Raw genomic sequence first — 21,871 nt, 5'->3', positions numbered from 1 at the left:
TGAATGAAGGTGGTTGAATTTGGAGATAAAGTTGAACCAAAATTATGGAAGTGCTTGGATACACAAAGGCCTTTAATCTGTTCTAATGTGGCATTTGATTTGCCGTTTTAAAAAGTATACTCAGACATTAACAGAATTTCTACAAAAACCTGTCTTGAACGAATTTGCCAGGAAAAAAAAAAAAAAAAGATTATTCCATTTGATGGTGTAATGATTAATCCTACCACCTGGGTAAGCCAAGTGAGCTTCCCGCAGGAGATTGCTTCTGCAGCTTTGAATTATGCATGAATATTGCAGACTGATGAGATATAACCTTACCAAGGGATTCATTTGTATAACAGACAGATCTGTAACAATGTTACCATTTCCTTTGAACATTTTAAGTTCATTCCCCATGTTCAGAAAATGCTATGTGTTTTTGTGGAGATTGTGATAAGGTTTTTAAGTGTCAGGTCAGACGTTACCAAATCTCCCTTAAAAACCTGGTCATTAATGAAAAGTTGGTCAGAGAGTTTGAGGTACGGAGAAATGTGTGTTGTTTTCCATCATGAAAACAGAACAATGCTGATAGTCCAGGAAAAAAGCAGGCAAAGTCATGGTATTACCCAGCCTGATGTTCAATGACCTAGATATCAAGGCCATAGTTATTTGCAGATATCCTACAATGCATTATAGAATTAGGAATTGTTTCAACATGAATTTAAATAGAAAAAAGGAAAATGCTGGGAGTTCCCGTCGTGGTGCAGTGGTTAACGAATCCGACTAGGAACCATGAGGTTGCGGGTTCGGTCCCTGCCCTTGCTCAGTGGGTTAACGATCCGGCGTTGCCGTGAGCTGTGGTGTAGGTTGCAGACGCGGCTCGGATCCCGCGTTGCTGTGGCTCTGGCATAGGCTGGTGGCTACAGCTCCGATTAGATCCCTAGCCTGGGAACCTCCATATGCTGCGGGAGCGGCCCAAGAAATAGCAAAAAAAAGACAAAAAAAAAAAAAAGAAAGAAAAAAGAAAATGCTATAAATTTCTCTCTGGGGACCATTTATCAGTTAACAATTCTGTTTTATAGTAATGAATATCAACTAGTCACCCTCATCATGATTTGCTACTTCAATATGTGCCAAGATATAATGTATTAAAAATCCTACTAGATTTCTTGTAATTTCACTTTAAAGAATTTTTGTACCATCTATCTCATGGATGAAATGGGGGATATTTTCTCCACTGTCTCTCTCCTGATGTTGTCATCTAGTTTGCACAAAAGATCAAAGTAATAGGGAAACAGAACCTGGGTTCTCTGATTCCGATTTTGGTGTTTTCTCCATTATGTTAAACCTTTCCCAATGAAATGTCAGTAGCGAGCCACTTTGTTAGATAAAGCTTGTATTTGGAAAGTGTCATTTTACTGTTTGGGAGGGTTTTCTGATTTTATGTCTAAATATAAAACAAAAAAATCAATGGCCAAAATTATATCCCCTTATAAAATTAATATACCTAAGTGTGTAAGATTTTACTTTCCTCCTGGACAATTTGTCTGTTTATACAGAGTGACTGAGTCACCTTCTCTGATGCTATTCTCAGTTCTTTTTCGTTTTTTAGTCACAGCACGTTACCACATCTAAGCTTGAACTCTCAAAACCTCTCCCTTTCCCCTTCTCTCTCTTTTACCATTTTAATCATACAAAGAGCTGTTTTTCCCTCAAGCGTCAAGACTTGACATATCATTGACGCATTTTTAAAAATTCTTCCTTTTAGACACTGCCATCACTGTAAAGGCAGATTAAACGTGTTAGCATCCATTTGCAAATCCAGGTGATTTAAATTTCATCATCTCCCTTTGCGTAGTTCTTTATAGTTGTCAGTTCTAATTGGTGATTTCATATGCCAGTGCACTTATTTACAATGTGTTTATGAAAACCGACCTTTATGTAGAATATACACTGTGCTCCCTTGGTCCTCAAAGAGTTAACAAAACTGGCTTTCACTTTGCTTAGTTCCCCAAAGGTAATTTGGCACATTTCCCAGACCAAACCCCTAAGGTAAAGGTCAAGGTGCAGCGGGTTATATTAAGGTGCAGAATTTGAGCCTCTTATATCTTGCCCAACTTGTAGTCCTCCAGAACTCAGTGGGAGCTATGGTTCATCAGAGCTTCAGAACATGATTAACAGACTGAAGAAGGCCCTGTAGAATTACCTTTAATGGGGAATTGTATGAGTGAGTACAGTGGGTGAGTCTTTAATATTTCTTGCTTCTTAGCATCCAAATTTTATTTTGAGAACTGCTTCGAGTACAGAGCTGTGTTTCATGTATTTGGGAACAGGCCCAGGGAATTCCTCATGGGTTAATAGCAGCTCTTTCTTGTAGTTTCCACAATAAGCTCAATGTAAATAGACCATTCCCTGGGAGGAAAACAGCCAAGCAAGGGCAGAGTCATGGTTTCTGAACCAGTCTTCACCAATCCTTTTTGACAAATGGAAAAGAGAGCTTCCTTTCAGTAATAATGATCAGACTGGGGGAAGAAAGAGAAAAGGCGGCAGAGATAGGAACCTTAAAACACCTTTTTAGAAACCTCTCAAATTGATTCTAGAATAAAAAGAAACTGTCTGGAGTTCCCGCTGTGGTGCAATGCGTTAAAAATCTGACTGCAGCAGCTCAGGTCGCTGCAGAGGCACAGGTTCAATCCCTGGCCCAGCACAGTGGGTTAAGGATCAGGTGTTTCCACAGCTGTGGCTTGAATTCAGTCCCTGGCCTAGGAATGTCCATATGCCACAGGTGCAGCTGTTAAAAAAAAAGAAAAAAGAAGAAGAAAGTGTCTAGAGATTTAATGTTTTTCCTGTCAAAGGGGGCTGATGTTTTTTTATTCACTTTATATTTATTGCTTTGAAATAAAAAATGGCTTGTAATAACTTGCCCAACAAAGATCATTTTCCTTCTTCTGAAGCATGTTGATAACTACTCAGTGATCTACAGTCTTGACACTAAGTGGCATCTGAGAGTGTCACTGAAGTGTCACTTTGCTTGCTCTGCTAATGCATGGAAGTAGAGCCCCCCTTGATTTTATGACACTCCATATTATGAGAAACTAGCTTTGTTTGGGGTTAATAACCTAAGGCAGCCCATCAAGATGAGGCAGCATACTTTACTGTGTGAGGTCTCCTTTACATAAACTGCCCAGTTCTCTGCTAGTGGAGTGATTCCTTCCCACTCACCCTATCCCCAGCACAAGGTCCCATAATGGTAGCTCCAGCTCATTGCTTACTCCCAGTATGGAGATACTGCTGGCTCTGCCAGCTTTGAAAGGATATTTTTGAGGTTGTATATCCAGCAGACTTCAAGGCTTATTTTTCTGTTCAGGCACATACATAATTTCCATAAGGAAAGATTGATAAGAAAGTACTCCTCTTTCAGATCCACTCCCTCAAGTCCACAGGTGATACGTGTTCTGATGACACATGATCAAAGTACCTCTTTTAAAGAAACTTGTAAATGTCACCATGATTTACTACCATTTGAAAATCCAGAAATGACTTGTAATAGTATATATTTCCTCTCCTTTCTATTTGCCCATGAAAGAAAGAAAGAAAGAAAGAAAGAGAGAGAGAGAGAGAGAGAAAGAAAGAAAGAAAGAAAGAAAGAAAGAAAGAAAGAAAGAAAGAAAGAAAGAAAGAAAGGAAGGAAGAAAGGAAGGAAGAAAGAAAGAAAGAAAGAAAGAAAGAGCTGGTGAATGTGGCAGTCTAGGAATAGTTTTAGTAGACCCAAAAGCCATTAAAACCATTAAACCATTTTTAATAGTTTATTTCCTGATTTTGAATTTATTTAATCGTTCAACCCAATGAGATTTTCTAACTAGGCCAGGTTTCTCCACCAATATTTAATAACCATTCTATCTCCTTGTACTTTATAGCAACAGAATTGACAGTTCAGGTAGGCTGGGGTATGGGAAAGAATGGAGGAGATAGCTGTAAGCTAATGAGCAGGCAGAGGCGAAACAAGATAGGGAAACACGAAGCATTATGAATGACCATCCTTTGCTATAGGGCCAATGGGATACTTCAGATTCATTTTAATAGATAAGGTTAAGTAGAGTACAGGACTTTCTTTTCCATTTGCCTTGCCTGCTGCATGCATACAGGCAAAGGTTGATACTTCAGTGTCATGGCAACAAGGCCCCAGTTTACCTAAAATAATTGCTTGACTTCCTTACTTAAATCTCAACTTTATTCCTGACCCTTTATGAAATAATTTTGTAAATAACTTTAGTGTGTAGTAAATACTATATACGAAATAAATACCATAAAGTATTTCATATTTATTATAGTATTATAGTACAGTCTTATTTGTGAGTTCCATATCCATGGATTCAGCCAGTCACAGATTGAAAATATTACGGGGGGCGTTTCCATCGTGGCTCAGCTGTAACGAATCTGACTGGTATCCATGAGGACACGGGTTCGATCCCTGGCCTCACTTGGTGGGTGAAGGATCCAGCGTTGCCATGAGCCATGGTGTAGATTGTAGACGTGGCTCAGATCCCAGGTTGCTGTGGCTGTGGTGTAGGCCCACAGCTGCAGCTCTGATTGGACCCTGACCCTGGGAATTTCTGTATGCCACAAGTGTGGCTCTAAAAAAGTAAAAAGAAAAAAAAAGAAAGAAAGAAAAGAAAATATTAGGGGGGGAAAATCCAGAAAGTTCCAAAAAACAAAATTGAATTTGCGTACACCAGCAACTATTTACATAACATTCACGTTGTGTTTATAACTATTTACATAGCATTTCATTTGTATTGAGTGTTATAAGTAATCTAGAGATGACTTAAAGTGTATGGTAGAATGTGCATAAGTTATATGCAAATGCTACAGCCATTTTATATAAGGGAATTGAGCATCAGTGGAGTTTGGTATCCTGTGAGGGTCCTAGAACCAGTACCCTGTGGATACTGAGAGTTGACTGTACTATAGTATGGTAAATACAGTAAATATGCTAAATACTTTCTTAAATACTTGAGTATATTTGTCTTAGGCACTCAGCTCCCTCCACCACCAGAATTGCCACCTCCTACTTAAAAAAAGTTCCACTTCTCACCTGTTATTCTCAGACTTCCCTCTGAAGCTACTCTACCTCTTGTACCAAACTGAGTTCTCACTATGTACGAATCAAGATAGGTAGAATCATGATGGGTATCAGCCTGCATGAAAGACTGCCATATAGTCAGACAAGTATGTTGGAGCTTATGACCCATTGCTGTGACTATATGGCCAGCTATTTACATTTATGGCAAGTATGTGACTTCCATAAATCTAAATTTCAGCAAAGACCTTTGAATGCCAGTGTGACGGTGGTCTAATTTGTTTCAGTCATGTGACCCACGAAGTGACGGAGGATTTTTCTCCTCGGGATCCAAGAACTGTTGTTGTGAAGCAAGATGGTGGGGGCTGCACATCAGTCACAACAGCATTGCCCCTACCTGAACTGGAAAGGGAAGAGGAAAAAGAAGACATTTCAGATCCTATGGACCTGAATCCCTGTAGTGCAACATATAGCAACTTAGGTAAGTGCAAATGTCACATAAGTAGTATTTAAACTTTACCTTTTTATGTACTAGCCAAATTCTGTATTTCCCTGAAGAGATGGTTTTTCTTGTTCCATGGTGTAAAAATTGGACAATTGAAGTTATAAATTTTAACTCACATCAGAAAAAGTCCTATATATAATACATACTAGGCAAGTATTAAACATTTGTTGTGGGTCCTGTGCTATGTGCTAAGAATCTGACACGGTCACTGCCTTGAGAGACTCACCCGGAAGAAAAGAGATGAATGTGTTAATGAGTTCAGTGTAATGTGATAAGTGTAGTGATAGAAAATACACTGGGAACAGTTTCTATATTACATACGGGAGGGTGTCAAAAGATGCTTTCCTGGAGATAATTCCTGAACTCATTTAGCTGGCTGACAGAGGGAAAGGAGAGTATTCCAACCAGAGGCAACAGCATGAACAAAAAGCGTGGAGATCCGAAACAGCTTGGTGCATGTGGATACCACAGCCAAACGGTGTTGCCAGAGTGTGCACTGGAGAGTTTAGACAAGATCTTGCGTTCCAGGCTGAAACCTTAGATTTTTTTTTCTTTTGCTGTTTGTGGTAGTGAACCATCAAAAGGATTTAAGCAGAGAAATGACATGATTAGATTTGTGTTTTAGAATGTCCACTGCAGGCTTCCATGCAAGGATGGATTAGAGGTGAATTATTTGGTAGCAGGAAATCTGGTAGTTGGATACTATTGCAGGACCACATACAGGGATAAAAAAGAAAGGCCTCAACGAGGAGAGTGGGAAGTGGAACAGTGGAAAGATTTAAGAGAGATTTGGGAGCTAAAATACTTTAGTGGCTAATTAGATATGAATGATGTGAAGAATCTATAATATAACCTAGATTTCTGGCTTGGAGCTACTGGACTTGAGGAGGTTAAGATCCCATTAATTGCTGGAGGTGGTTAGGCAGAGCCTGAGGGATGAATGATCTCAGAAATGCTGTGAAAGAGAACCCTGCACTGCAAAGAGGGTTGAACTAAATTATTTCTAATGTACCTGTCAGTGCAAAGATTCTTCAGCTTTGAAATCATCTTCACTCTTCTTCCTTGAGTACCCAGTGACTTCTGATCTATCTCTCTCCCTTGAATGTTAGTTTCCTTACTTCTGAAAAGCAAAGCTTGGGGCTGGACAAAGATTTCTCGGCTCAGATCCCGAGTTGCTGTGGCTCTGGCGTAGGCTGGCAGCTACAGCTCCGATTAGACCCCTAGCCTGGTAACCTCCATATGCCAAGGGAGCAGCCCAAGCAATGGCAAAAAAGACCAAAAAAAAAAAAAAAAAAAAAAAAAAAAAAAAAAAAAAAAACTGAGTAAAGTTCCCTGTGCTATACAGTAGTGGACAAGAATTTCTTGTGCTATTTTCCTGTGAAGTCAGGAGAGAGATGAGTAGCATTCTAAGAGCAGCTAGTGTACTTGGAAATAAAGACATCTTTAAGAGAACCAAAAGGTTAAGTAAAGCTGTAGGAGAAATGCTCTGTCCTTTTGAAAAACTCAGTCATAACAACCCATAAGCAGTTGAAAATACATTCCATAAGGAGCAGACTTCCGTTCTAAGTTCTAGAAGGCTTATTTGATTTGTGGATGGGGGAGACTACACTCTTGCAGTAACCCAGTAGCTGTCTTGGATGCCATTTTCCAATTGAAATAGATTTCGCAGTCAAGCAGCTTATCGAACTTTTCCCATTCTTTTACATTTTATGAGATATATTATGAGATGAAAAATTTTTATTTTTTATTTACTATATGTCCTCAGCATAATATATCAGGAATTATATTTCAGATGTTCTTATTGCACCAAAATTTCTTTCATGAAGTCTCAGTGAAATATATACAAATTTTTACTGATTGTGTGTTATCTTATGGTATTGTTTTCTTTAAAAATATCCATTAGCCGGAGTTCCCTAGTGATTCAGTGGGTTTAAGATCTGGTGTTGTCACTGCTATGGCTCAGGTCATTGGTGAGGCAAGGGTTAGATCCCTGGCCTGGGAACTTCCACATACTGTGAACCTGGCTAAAAAAAATAATATCCACTAGCCAGTTGGTCTGTATTATTAGACTATGATGATTATAACGACTAAACTCTTACAAAATACTGAAGGACTGCAACTGCGTCCCTTTTTTTTTTTTTTTTTTTGTCATTTACTTTGAGGAGTTTCCTGGTGCCTAGCAGGTTAAGGATCTGACATTGTCACTGCTGTGGCTCAAGTCACTGCTGTGGTGCAAATTCAATCCCTGGTAGGGGGACTTCTGCAAGCCACAGGGGCAGCCAAAAAATAATTAATTAAAAAACTAGGTCGTCTACTTTGAGACACAAAATTTGAGGCTATTTTTTAAAAAAAGGTTATGATTACTTAGAGTACAAAATTCTAAGTTATAGATGCCCCTTTAGAAAAATAGCTTTTATTCTATCTGTTGCTTTACTTTTAAAAATATGTAATACTCATAAAATGCTGCCTAGTTTTCCTTAAGTGCTTACTAAGTGGCTGAACTTGACTCTAGGATATAATACATGGTTAGTTGCTGTTTTGAAAGGTTTTACAGTGTGAATAAAAGAATAAGTGAGTAATAGGATTGACTCCATCAGTTCTACAAATTGATAGGGGGTTTTTTTGGTTTTAATTTTTCATTTTGTTGTTATTGTTATTTTTCCTAATAGAACAAGTGTTTTAGGTGGCATCTGGAATTTACCTTTTTAAATATTTTCAATAAATCATCTGCATGAACTTTTAAACTGTCCCTTGGGGTGATTTCTTTATGATCTAATGCCTAGTAGCTTTAAAAAAAAATCTGTGTGTTTTAAGACCAAAAGGAAATAAAATCTCTTAATGTAATAGCTTTACATTCTAAATATTCTAGAACTGGAGTTCCCACTGTGGCTCAGTGGATTATGAATGCAACTAGTATCTATGAGCATGCAGGTTTGATTCCTGGCCTTGCTCAGTGGGTTAAGGCTCTGGCGTTGCCATGAACTGTGGTGTAGGTTACAGAGGCAGTTTAGATCCTGCATTGCTGTGGCTATGGCAAAGGCTAGCAGCTACAGCTCCAATTCAACTCCTAGCCTGGGAACTTCCATATGCTGTGAGTGCAGCCCTTAAAAAAAAATAATAAATAAATAAATAAAATAAATTAAAAAAAATTCTAGACCCATTCCACAAACATATATTCTTTCTTTTCCATTTTCTTTGCTTCTTCTTTTTCTTCTTTTTTAAAAATGTGTCAGAGGATGGATGGACTAATGAAAGAAACTAAGGAAAGAAAGTTAAAGTGCCATCATTTCTGAATTTATTTCTAAAAATTGTAAAGTGGACTTTAGGAAGCATTGTTACATAGGAGAAAAAAAACATAGGTTTGAGGCATCAGATGGGTCGGTTTCATATGCCTCTGTATCAGTGCCCACTTGCATGATGGTTGGTCGGTTATTTACCATCCCAGATCTTCAGTTTCCTCATCTGAAGTGAGGGAATAGTAGCATCTGCTTTGTAGGGCTGGGTGACAAAAGAAATACTTGGTACACAGAAGTACTTAATGATTGTGAAATTCCTTTATTTGTCCTTCAAAATATACTCTTGCTTTTTTCTTTCAATATGTTTGATGTGCTAGCCAGAAAATAAAGAATAAAGTAAAAATAATTTTCAGTGTTTATTAGAAACGTCGAATAAGCAGAACAACAAAATGTGAGTCCAAAAAGTTACGGGATACCTGCATACTGATGACTGAGGGAATGAAACATGACAGAGGAGGCAGGACCTCAGGGTGGCCAACAGGGACCAGAGGAGAGATGACAAATAATAGCAACTTACGGTGACAGATCCAGTCCCCCAAGGTTATAGCAAAACAGTAAGTTAAAAAAAAACAAAAAACAAAAAAAAACAGAACTTCCCTTCTTGGCTTAGCAGTTAACGAACCTGACTAGGATCCATGAGGATGCGGGTTCAATTCCTGGCCTCGCTCAGTGGGTTAAGGATCTGGTATTGCTGTGAGCTGTGGTGTAAGTCACAGACATGGCTCAGATCCTGAGTTGGTGTAGTTGTGATGTAGGCTGGCAGCTGTAGCTCCAATTTGACACCAGCCTGGGAACTTCCATATTGACGCAGACGTGGCCCTTGTGGTCTATTCTCCACAAGTCTATTCTCAGTTGGAATAGGCCTTGATTACCTTACTTCAGTCTCCCATCGGACCCTAGGGATAGTCTCCTTTCCCCACTGTAGTATAACAAGAGCTGTCATGATTCAGCCATTCCCACTAAAAACTACTGATTTATGTGAACCATCTTTTTTTTTTAAACCTTAGAGATCCCTCTCCAGGGTTAATTCAGCTGCCTTTTTTCTTGTCACGAACATAAGTAAAGCGAACTTTATTTTTTTTTATAACTGGATTATTAGATTTTAGAGCTCCACTATCCAGTATAGTAGCCACTAGCCACATCTGGCTATTTAAATTTAAATTCATTAAAACATAAATAAAAATTCAGAGGAGTTCCCTGGTGGCCCAGTGAGTTAAGGATCTGGTCTTGTCACTGCTGTGGCATGGTTCAGTCCCTGGCTCCAGAACTTCCGTGTGCCACAGTTCAGCCAAATAAAATAAAATAAAATAAAATGTGTAAAAATTGGAGTTCCCGTCGTGGCGCAGTGGTTAACGAATCCGACTAGGAACCATGAGGTTGCGGGTTCGGTCCCTGCCCTTGCTCAGTGGGTTAACGATCCGGCGTTGCCGTGAGCTGTGGTGTAGGTTGCAGACGCAGCTCGGATCCCATGTTGCTGTGGCTCTGGCATAGGCCGGTGGCTACAGCTCCGATTCAACCCCTAGCCTGGGAACCTCCATACGCCACGGGAGCGGCTCAAGAAATAGCAACAACAACGACAAAAGACAAAAAAAAAAAAATGTGTAAAAATTCAGTTCCTCAGTCTCTCAACATTTCAAGTGCTCAGTAGCCACATATGGTTAGAAGCTACTGTACTCATGCAGATATAGAATATTTCTATCATCACAGAAAGTTTGTGGGTTTTTTTGTTTCTTCTCTTTTTTAATTTTTTTATAATTTTTTTTCCACTGTACAGAATGGGGACCAAGTTACACTTACATGTATACATTTTTTTTCCCCACCCTTTGTTCTGTTGCAGTATAAGTATCTAGACATAGTTCTCAATGCTACTCAGCAGGGTCTCCTTGTAAATCCATTCCAAGTTTTGTCAGATAACCCTAAGCTCCCAATCCCTACCACTCCCTCCCTCTCCCCCAGGCGGCCACAAGTCTATTCTCCAAGTCCATGATTTTCTCTTCTGAATCACAGAAAGTTTTATTGGACAGCACTGCTGTAAAGAATTGGTTATTGTATTGTACTTTGTCTTGTCTTCTGCGGGCACAAAAATCATATTGGTTTTTAAGCAATTTGACAGCCCCTTAAGAAGGTTGCCCCTTACAAAGTGATGTTTTTCCTCTGGATGATGGTGATATGAGATCACTGAACATACTGATCTGTGGCATGTTAATCCACCCCAAACTGAATTTAGCAGGGTGTCTGACACCCAAAATGATTTTCTGAAGAAATGATAGAAAGTTTTTTTAATAAGACCTTCAACATTTCCCCCATGTTTCTTGTGACTCTCTCAGAATGTCTAGAAGAAATATCACTAGATTTTTATGTGGCACACCTGACTACTTTATCAGCCTGCTAAAATCAGGAGCTTGTAATGACTTCTACTCTGTTGGAAATTAGTTGGTGACTTTAGCTCGCCTTCACTCACTTTGTAACCAAGTACTCTTGAGATTACTTTTTAGAAAGATTTATCTAGTCTCCCTTTACTGGACAGGTTTTTGGCTTGTTTCTCTTTCTTTGTGCCTACAACTTGGCACGTTATCTAAAACACACAGAAGGTGTAAGAACATGTTTGAATGAATGTGCCGACAATGACTTAGCATTTGACTTTGTAAGATTTGGGTCAGGGAAATTGAGCTTTCTAGAGGAGAGTTCATACAGGAAAATTTCAAGTCCTAGTTTGTGTGTTTCATTAATCAACTGGCTTTTTTTTTCTAATATGAAACTTAATCAGGGGTTTCCTAATTAGGGAATTGTGTAGGCCATACATCAGTTTCCTTCTACATGTCCCCATGAGAAACTGTCCACATTTCTCTTCTTACATACCTGGATCATCTCCTTAAGACTGCACCCTTCAAACACCGAAAGAAAAAAAAACACCTAAAAATCTTCTGTCACGAGGACTTCCTTTGGCAGTGTATTGACTGTCAGTGTTAATTCTAAAGAGTAAATGTACTTAAAAGAGTGTCATTACATTGCCAGCCTTGATGTTGTAATTATGGAGTAACGTCATCATAAATGGCAGCTTTAAAAAAAAATCATTCTGAAGAGCATATTACCATTCATTCATTTACTCAACAATTATTGAGGAGTAACAAATAATGCTATGGGCCAGACATTGTGCCACACAATGCAAAGTTAATTATTTGAACCAAAGATTAAAAATTGCACATTATTAGAGTATCTGGATGTTTAAGGGGAAAAAAAGTGAGAATGACAGCTTTGAACATTTGTTTGTACATTTGTTGTACTTCCTAAAAATATAATTATCTCTATTTAAAAAGAAACCGTAGACTATGTTCCTATCTTTTAAGTTAGCTGCATTCACATTTAAAAATAGTTTCCCATATACTGGAATTAGTTGGCAGAATGCAATATTCAAATCACATAGCAACTTACCCCCAAAGAAATAATCTCTTCTTGGAGAGGTTCTCACTAATGAGATCTTTTAAAAATTGAGTCTGTCAGCTGCCACACCACTGACATCCTTTATTTGAGGCTAAGCCAAGCCTGAAGTGGTCTTGAAGGCCAGCTTTCTTTTATCATTTGGCATTAAATGTCCTCTGTGGTTTGCCAGCTGTGCTTACATTTAACAGTGGTGGGACCTCACACTATAGTAATGCCCAAATAGGTTAGGACCCTTCTTCCTAAGCTGCTGATGCCTACTGCCAGAGGATGATACAGTGAGTGCTAGGGTCAGCCAATGAGAGGCCTACTTGTTTGACAAGGCTGGCGCACAGTGTGGTGTGTGGCATCTATATTTATAACTCCAGTGCATCTTTCTCAGTTTGGTGATGATCATCTCTTCTATTGTCCTCTCCCTTCCCGTTCTCATCTGTATTACTTGTCATGTGCCCTGGGGAAAGATTAGGGATGAAGATTGAAATTACAATTTAAATAGAAAAATATATTCCATTTATTTTGGCTTTAACATTCTCATTTGTTGAATGTCAGCTATCTCCTGGGAGCCAAGCGGGGCGCTAGGAGTGTCTTCAAGGAGTCTTGGTCTTTACAAAGACAGACATAGGGGCTGGACCTAGGAGCTCATGTGATAGTTGCTCTGATGCAGGTATTTAAGGGTCAGTGAAAGCTTCTGCCTGGAGGAGTCTAGGAGAAGGTCACTAAGGTTTTAAGCTTGAAAGAAAGTAGTTGCTTGCCAGACCCACAAGCAAGAGAGAACACTCCAGGTAGAGGAAAGAGTATGTACAAAGGCCTGAAGCTTGATAGTTCATTTAACTACAAGTAGCTTAAGTGCAGAATAGAAGGGGTGGAGTTGGCGAGGTGGGCCTAGATCATAAATGGTATGTATTTATCACAATGAGTGTATCTTTTACCTACAGGAAACAAACAAGAATTTTGAATAGAGGTTCATGATCAGGATTTTTAAAAGATCATTCTCAAAGCTACCTATGGGATGACTGGAGGCAGGGAGACTGACCGGGAGACCATGACATTCCTGTCTTAGGGGACTAAAGAACTAATTGTGCTCATTAGCATCCTGCTCCTGTCTAAATGGGTCATTCTTAAGTGCCTTTTATCCCTAGCACCCTAAGATCAAAATGATTGTTATGTCTTAAGCAAACATTTGCTGTGATTTGTCCCGAGTGTGTCTTCAATGATAGTGCCTTCCAATAGATCTCTATATTGATGTCATCATTATTTTGAGTTTTTCGCTGTGTAATCATCTTTGAAATGTTGATCTTTAGAGATAACGTTTTTCTTATTTCCTTTCTATGTATTTTACCAATCATGTAAGTTTTAAGAGCTCATATTAATCATTTTCCTTCCTGAGGAGTTTTAAACACTCTTTTTGGTTCTTTGAAGTAGTGTCATTAAACTTTTCCCTTTTAATCCATCTTTCATCATTTGCTTATCAGAAAGTGATATAAGGCCTTATTTGTCAGCCTGAAGACATGTTTAAGTGAGGAGAAAATACGAAGATAGAGTTTAGAAACTTAAAAAGAAAGTAAGGTTTCAGTGTGGTTTAGTCAAACATATTTGCCCAAAAGAACTTTTTTAGCCTATAGCAAGGCAAGATTTAGAACACAATCTTTTTGTTTTGTTTTGTTTCAAGAGCTGGTATGCCACAAAAATGTAGAGTATGTGATATTATATCAGGCCTGCTGAAAGCTGAGCTTAGTGTCTGGTCCTGGAGGCTTGAGAAGAATGCACAGGATTAAAAGTTTAAAATAAAAACAGCTAAGATACCAAGCATTTAAAACATTGACCCAGATGACTGGAATTCAGTTAGGAGAACTTGTTCTTCTTGGAAGGAAAAAATAAAAACACAATACACTTTGAGACTTGGGAGAATGGCTTGACCTACTTGCCCGGACTGCAGAATGCTCATGGTTTCATTTGGAACGGAAATGCTTCTCATTCCCATGTGGAAATCTTAGCTCCCAGGAGATCTTATCCCACTCTTTGGGGAGAGAAATCGCTATTCATTATCTTTATTTCCTTGCTGCCTGGTTGTCCATTTTCATTTTGGAATGATGACCAACTCTGCTGACTCTCTGTTCTTCAGCCTGGCAGCTGTTTCCTTCACACCTGCTTCATGTCTCACAGTGTGCCAGAGGTTCTGAGGAAATGTTAAAACACACACACACACACATTATAAAAGGCTAAAAATGCTACCATAGAGTAAAAAGTGCTAAGAGAACACAGAGGAAGAAGTGACAGCGCCCAGTTTAGAGGTGGAGAGTAGAGAGGAGGGAGGGCATCAGTGGACAAAGGGCTGTTTGAGCTGGGCGTAGGACAGAACACTTTTGCCAAGGCAGAGATGTAAAAATAAAAACAAGGAGAGTATGAAAAGAACAGGAACTGAGTGATCATCAACCGTGAGAGGGTCGGTGAGAAATAGTGGTAGATAAGACAGAGAGCCTTGACCAACTTCGTGAGGAGTTTGGACTTTATTCTGTAGGTGAGGAAAATGGCAAGGTTGGCCCTCTTGCACCCCCTCTGATAAGCATTAAAGAGCTGCTGATGGTGATAGACCTTGTCTCACCTGTCAGTTCTGAGGTAATTTTAAAAAATAAAGCACTTTTGGAATTCTTCATTCCTCCTCTGTCCATGATTGTTTTTATTATCATTTAGAAAAATGGGTAGAAAAGGGCCACACCATAAAATTTCTCCTAAGGTCCACATTGAAAGTGGTGAGAATAGGTGTATGTTTCATGCTTTTTATTCATTAATTCATTCCTTCCCTCCTTCGTTCCATTCCCCCCTCAGCCAGACTGTTTGCTTTGTCCTGGGTGTATAAATGGGACACAGCCTCTGCCCTCAATGGCAAACCTGTGGGGAATTCAAACAGGGACACAAATCAAGTATCCTGAGTGCTCAGAGAGAAATGTTCACAGGATACATCTGAGGCTCCAAGGAAGGAAAGGTCAATTTTGGGAAGTGGAGTGAGAAACATTCCCCAGAGGCACAATGTTTAAAGACGAGAGGAGCGAGCCATCATTCCCGGAAGAGGGGTCAACATGAGCACAGACACAGAACATGAAGTAGCCACGAGTGCTGGAGAAGCTACACGCAGCTTATTAGCTCAGACGTGTGGCACAGGGGAGGTGCTCTGAGAAACACGACCAACCAGAGCTGGGTCATGATAGGCCTGCTTTCTGTGCTTGAACAAAGAATTCTCCATCCTCAGGATCAAGTTCAAGTTCTCAAGGACAGAATGTTTTAAGTAGAGGAGTGCTGTGATCAGCTTTGGTGTTTGAAAAAAGTCTCTAATGGCTCGTGTGGTGAGGGGGGCAAAACTGGAGACAGGGATAACAGGAGCCTGCCACAGTAGTCAGGCAAGGAAGATAAGGGGCTGCTACAGTTCACTGCTTCTCACCTTCTCCACAGCACTTCACCTCTGAAAGGACTGGGTCAGGAAAAGGAAGGTTTGTTGCAAAGCACATTGCTGTCATCTTGTAAATAAACTGTGGTTCTGACTTCTCACATTAGCTGCCATGAGGTAGGCCTGGGGCAGCTCTGGGAGGGAGACCTCACCATCACAGGCAGAGTTCAGTAAAGGCCAAGCCTCTTCATCCTTTGTGATGTTAAGAGCCCAGAGAAATGGGGAGATGTGACTGAAAACTGAATTTATGGTGGTTTCTAAGAATGGATTGTTGATTTGCTTTATTAAGATAAAATTCACATACCATGAAATTCACCCTTTTAGAGTGTGCAATTCAATTCAGTGAATGTTAGTATATTAACAAAATTTTACAACCACTACTGGTATCTAATTCTAGAAGAGTTTCATCCCCAAACGGAAACCCATTAACAATAGCTCCATTTCCGTTCTCCCCTCCCCCAGCCCTTGGCAACCACTAATCTACTTACTGTCTCTGTGTATTTATGTATTTCTAGACATTGCATATAAGTGGAATTACATGATGTGTGGTCTTTTGTGACTGGTTTCTCTCACTTAGCGTGTTTCCAAGGCTCATACAGATGGTAGCAAGTATCAGTACTTCATTGCTTTTTATGGCTGAATAATACTCTATTGTGTGGCTATACTACATTTTGTTTATTCATTCTTCAGTTGATAAACATTAGAGTTTTTTCCACTTTTTGGCTCTTACGTTGTACTTATACTCAAATGTCGCTGTGAACATTTGAGTGCAAGTTTTTGTGTAGATATATGCTTTCATTTCTCTTGAATATATCCCTAGAGTTAGAAATGCTGAGATAGGAGTTCCCGTCATGGTGCAGTGGTTAACGAATCCGAGTAGGAACCATGAGGTTGCGGGTTCAGTCCCTGGCCTTGCTCAGTGGGTTAAGGATCTGGCGTTGCTGTAAGCTGTGGTATAGGTTGCAGAAGCGGCACTGAGCGAGGCCAGGGATGGAACCCACATACTTGTGGATACTAGTTGGATTTATTTCTACTGTGCCACAATGGGAACTCCCTAGATTGTCTTCTTAATTTACCTTTTGGATTGTTCACTGCTGGTGTATAGAAATACAATTAATTTTTTATACTGAGCTTAAATACTTCAATCCTGCTAAACTGGTATATTAGTTCTAATTGGTTTTGGTTGTTGTAGTCATGGATTCCTTAGACTTTCCTATATAGAAGATTAAGTCACCCATGAATAGAGATAGCTTTACTTCTTTTCCAGTCTGAATGTTATTTCTTTTTCTTTCCTGATTTCCCTGGCTAGGTCCTCTAGTACAGTGTAGAATAGAAATGACAAGAATGGAAATCCTTGTCTTGTTCCTGATCTTAGTGGGGAAAAATCTCTTCTTTCACCATTAAGTATGATTTACCTCTTGGTCCCCTTTATCGGGTTGAGGATGATCCCTTCTTTTCCAAGTTTGTTCAATGATTTTATCATGAAAAGTATTGGATCTTATGAGCATCTATTGAGCTGATCGTGAGGGGTTCTTTTCCTCTATTCTATTTACATTGTATATTGCATTGATTGATTTTTCAGATATTAAACCAACCTTGCATTCCTGGGATAAATCCATATTTGTTTGTAGTGTCTAATTCTTTTGTATATGTTGCTGGATTCAGTTTGCTAATATTTTGTGGGGATTTTTGTGCTTAGTAATAAGAGATATTAGTCTCTAGTTTTCTTGTAATGTCTTTCTCTTGTTTTGATATGTAGGTAAGATTGCCCTCATAGATTCCAAGTTGGTAAGTGTTCACTGCCCCTCTGTTTTTTGGAAGAGTTTGTGAAGGATTGATTTTAATACTTCTTTAAACATTGGGGTAGAATTCATCAATAAAGCCATATGGCCCTGGACTTTTCTTTGAGGGAATTTTTTAAGTCATTGGTTTAGTATCTTTACTTGTTATGGGTACCTGTACGGTTTTGCCTCTTTTTCTCTTTTAGCCCTAAATATTCATTCCTTTAGTCATTCGAGAGATATTTATTGAGCATCTGTTATACACAGGACATGTTCTTAACATAGAGGGTACAGTGATGAATAAAATGAAATTCCTGGCCCTCTTAGAGCTTAGCATTCTCATATTCTTTCCCTCTCTCATTCTCATGCTGTCTATATACATATTTTTTATTTATATATAATGTAGTTCTATTCCTTATAAAAAAATATTGCTGCATGCCATTAGTGGAGAAAGGGGGTCCTTAGGTTTGCTTATATATCATCAGAGTTTATATAAATGCTTAGGTATTCTTGAAGAGAATTGCATGCATGGGAAATGGAATATAATATATTGCTACTACAATCATAGTTTATATTGGTTCTTCCCTTTGGCATTGCTATAAGGATATGATTTTAATAAGCCATCTTTATTCATTATTATCATCAGTAGGAGCATATATTTGTTTCCTAGGGCTGTTGTAACAAAGTACCACAAACTAACTGGCCTAAAATAAGAGAAATTTATTTTCCTGTATTTCTGGAGACTTGGAGTATGAAATCAAGGTGTTAACAAGGCTGTGTTCCCTCTGAGAGTCTAGGTAGGATCCCTCCTTATCTTTTCCTAGCATCTGGTGGTGGTCCTCAATCCTTACCACCCCTGGCTTGCAACTGCATTACTCCAGTCTCTGCCTCTGTCACCACATGGTGTGTCTGTCTTCATATGACTTTTTTCTAGTCTTATAAGGATATCAGCTGTATTGGATTGAGGCCCATCCTAATGACCTCGTCTTAACTTAATTACTCCTACAAAGACTCTGTTTACAAATATGATCACCTTCACAAGTACCAGAGGTTAGGACTTCAGTATATTAAGTCCTGGAGGTGTCATTAATCACATACCTATGTATTTTATCTTCTTCCAAGCACAAATTCTGGAAAACAAGCAAATATGATCAGTTCTGTTAAGTAAGATTTGTTGTAAAAGAGGTTCAAAAGTAGTATCTCTGAAATCACAGTTTGTATGCCCTGTAAAATAATCACATAAGAGTTTGTAAAACAATAGTCATCTGCTCATATATGTGGTTCCCCTTATCACAATCACAGGGATCTTATACATAGGCCGTTAAGCAGTGCCCGAATCCGTCTCTGTAGTGAAATAAAATAACATGGTTTATGAAATTATATTTGTATATATTAGATTGAAAATGACAAGTGCCGTATACAATACAATGTACCTTGGAACAAAGTTAAAAGGATAGAATAGTGTCTTCTGAGCACCAGTCTAGCTCATTTGCTAGTTCCAATTGTTTTTAATAATGCTCCCAATATTTCTTAAAATCCGCAAGTGCTATCATCTCTACTCTGTCACAATGCAATTATTTGAGTGTCTGTCACTCCTTAGTATTCTAATGTGGTAAATATAGCACTCTTGGGGCCAGGAGGGGAGACTCTGAATTTCTTTCTGAAAACTGTTCCTATGGCAAAGAAGTACTAAGACATTGTTGGCATTTGTTCCTCCCATCAAGTCTTACCTTTAAATTTAGCTATTTGTCCTTTGTTTTCTTTCATCATTTTTGAATTAAAGCACTGACTTCTTACATTCTCAGTGCTGCCTCCCTTGTTTATGTCTAAATTTCAGTTATGTCACAAGAATGAAAACTTTACTTAATTATTCTTTTTTTTCTTTTCTTTTAAAACAATACAGGGCAGTCTAGAGCAGCCATGATACCTCCCAAGCATCCACGGCAACCTAAGGGAGCTTTGGATGATGCCATTGCCTTCGGTGGGAAAACAGACCAAGAAGCACCTAATGCTTCTCAACCTACACCACCCCCACTGCCAAAGAAAATGATCATAAGAGCCAATACAGAGCCAATCTCCAAAGAACTCCAGAAATCCCTGGAAACTACTCTTTGTGTCATGGCTAATCCTACCTATGATATTGACCCCAACTGGGATGCCAGTAGCGCTGGCTCTTCAATCAGTTATGAACTCAAGGGACTGGATATTGAGTCTTATGACTCCTTGGAGAGACCTTTGCACAAGGAGAGACCTGTGCCCTCTGCAGCAAACAGCATCTCCAGCTTAACCACTCTCAGTATTAAGGACAGATTTTCCAATAGCACAGAGTCCCTGTCCAGCCGGCGTGGTCCCTCTTGCAGGCAGGGCAGAGGCATCCAGAAGCCACAGAGACAAGCACTTTATCGAGGACTTGAGAATCGTGAAGAAGTGGTGGGTAAAATCCGAAGCCTTCATGCAGATGCCTTGAAAAAACTGGCTATTAAATGTGAAGACCTCTTCATGGCTGGGCAGAAAGATCAGCTCCGTTTTGGGGTGGACAGCTGGTCAGACTTCAGGCTAACCAGTGACAAGCCTTGTTGTGAGGCAGGTGATGCCGTTTACTACACAGCTTCATATGCAAAAGATCCACTTAATAACTATGCAGTCAAGGTAAGAAAATATTATAAATCTACTTTTAATCTTCTCCAACACACTGTTACTGAGATGGGTCTGGTTTCTTTTTTTTTCCCCTTTATTCCTCTGTTCAGCAAAAACTTATTGAGCATCTTCCTTACCTCAGATATTGTAAAAGAAAGGGGCTTAACTTACTATCTAGGTGAGAAAACAGATGTATAGGGACAGAATTAGAGCACAGTATACTGAATGCCAAGATAGAGGTAAGCAGGACCTTAACCCAGACTCCAGATGCCAGAGAATTCTTCCTAAAATAGGTAATCCTTGAGCTGTGATTGTTTGCAAAGGTTACCTGTACAAATGTGGTCTATCATGTACCTTCTACTCTGTTTCTGTGTTTAATCTCTAGCAAATAAGAGACCCTTGTTTTCTGACTCCTCTGTTTCCTAAAGAAACATTTTTATAGAGGAAGGTAACCAATATTTGTTAATGTACCAGGAATTTTGTAGTCTTATGTAATTTAATCTTCACGTTGACTTCATGGGGTTAAGTTTGTTTTTTTTGTTTTTTCTTTTGGTCCCACCCACCGCATGTAGAAGTTCCTAGGCCAGGGATTGAGCCCATGCCACGGCAGTGACCAGGGCCTCTGCAGTGACAATGATGGATCCTGGGGTTAAGATCTTTTTATCCATTCAACAGATGAGAATAATATGGCCAGCAGTTAGTAAAGGTAGATTTAAACACAGATCTCTCTGACTCTAGCCTACACTTTGTTATATCACATATTAATTTCTTAAATGTATATCACCCATTCCAGTCAACCCACTTCTTTCAGAGGGCTAAAACTCTTACCATCAAGAATTCTTGAGCAGTTACAGTCACTGTAACAGTAAGCCCTAGGCTTCATCAGTGTGATTAAAAAGAAGCATGGACTTTAAAGTCCAAAAGATCTGGGTTCAAATCCTGACTCTGCCACTAAGTAGCTCTGTCATAAGTTGCTGCTCTGAGTCTCAACTTCCTCAGCCTTAAAAGGGATAATGGGAGTTTTCTGGTGGTGCAGCGGGTTAAGGATCTGGTCAGTTATCACTGCAGTGGTTCCAGTTGCTATTGTGGCATGGAATCAATTGCTGGCCCAGGAACTTTCACATGCCGTGAGAGTGTCATCCCTTGTGGCTCAGTGGGTTAAGAACCCAGCATAGTGTCCATGAGGATGCGGGTTTCATCCTTGGCCTCTCTCAGTGGGTTAAGGATCAGGCGTTGCCACAAGCTGTGGTGTAGATCGCAGATGCAGCTTAGATCCTGCATTGCTGTGGCTATGGCTTAGGCCAGCAGCTGCAGCTCCGATTTGACCGCAACGTAGGAAGTTCCATATGCTGGAGGTGCAGCTGTAAAAAGAAGAAAAAAAAGAGAGATAATAGGAGTTCCCTGGTGGCCCAGCTGTTAAGGATTCAGCATTGTCACTGCTGTAGCTTGGGTTTGATCTCTGGCCCAGGAACTCCTGCATGAGGTAGGCAGGTGCTGCCCAAAAAAGTGGGGGGAGGGAATAATAATGGTGCCCATCTTGTAGCACTTTTTGACTAAAAGAGAACTAAATGTCTCTGATAAATTTCAACTTCTTTCACTTCTTCCCTAGATTACTTTAAGAAAGTAACAGTCTTTGAGCCTCAATTTCCTTCTCTTTCAGATGTTTACAACAATGATGTATCTAGTTTTCAGGACTGAGGTTAGGCTCAAGTG

At 39.4% G+C, this 21,871-nt stretch overlaps 1 protein-coding gene across 6 annotated transcripts in view; it reads left to right on the top strand.

Annotated features, from left to right (window-relative positions):
* PEAK1 (pseudopodium enriched atypical kinase 1) overlaps positions 1 to 21,871 on the top strand; it is a 284,302-nt gene that overhangs the window by 239,652 nt on the left and 22,779 nt on the right. For all 6 annotated transcript variants that reach the window (XM_021097994.1, XM_021097992.1, XM_021097993.1 and 3 more), the window contains 2 exons: positions 5,347 to 5,540; positions 19,425 to 20,170. In XM_021097994.1, coding sequence (XP_020953653.1) covers positions 5,347 to 5,540; positions 19,425 to 20,170 — 940 coding nt within the window. The remainder of the gene's footprint in view (positions 1 to 5,346; positions 5,541 to 19,424; positions 20,171 to 21,871) is intronic.

Source organism: Sus scrofa, chromosome 7, assembly GCF_000003025.6.
Source record: "Sus scrofa isolate TJ Tabasco breed Duroc chromosome 7, Sscrofa11.1, whole genome shotgun sequence".
NCBI classification, from domain to species: domain Eukaryota; kingdom Metazoa; phylum Chordata; class Mammalia; order Artiodactyla; family Suidae; genus Sus; species Sus scrofa.
The sequence above is the reverse complement of the archived record's forward strand: the minus strand, read 5'-3'. Positions and strand labels throughout refer to the sequence as shown.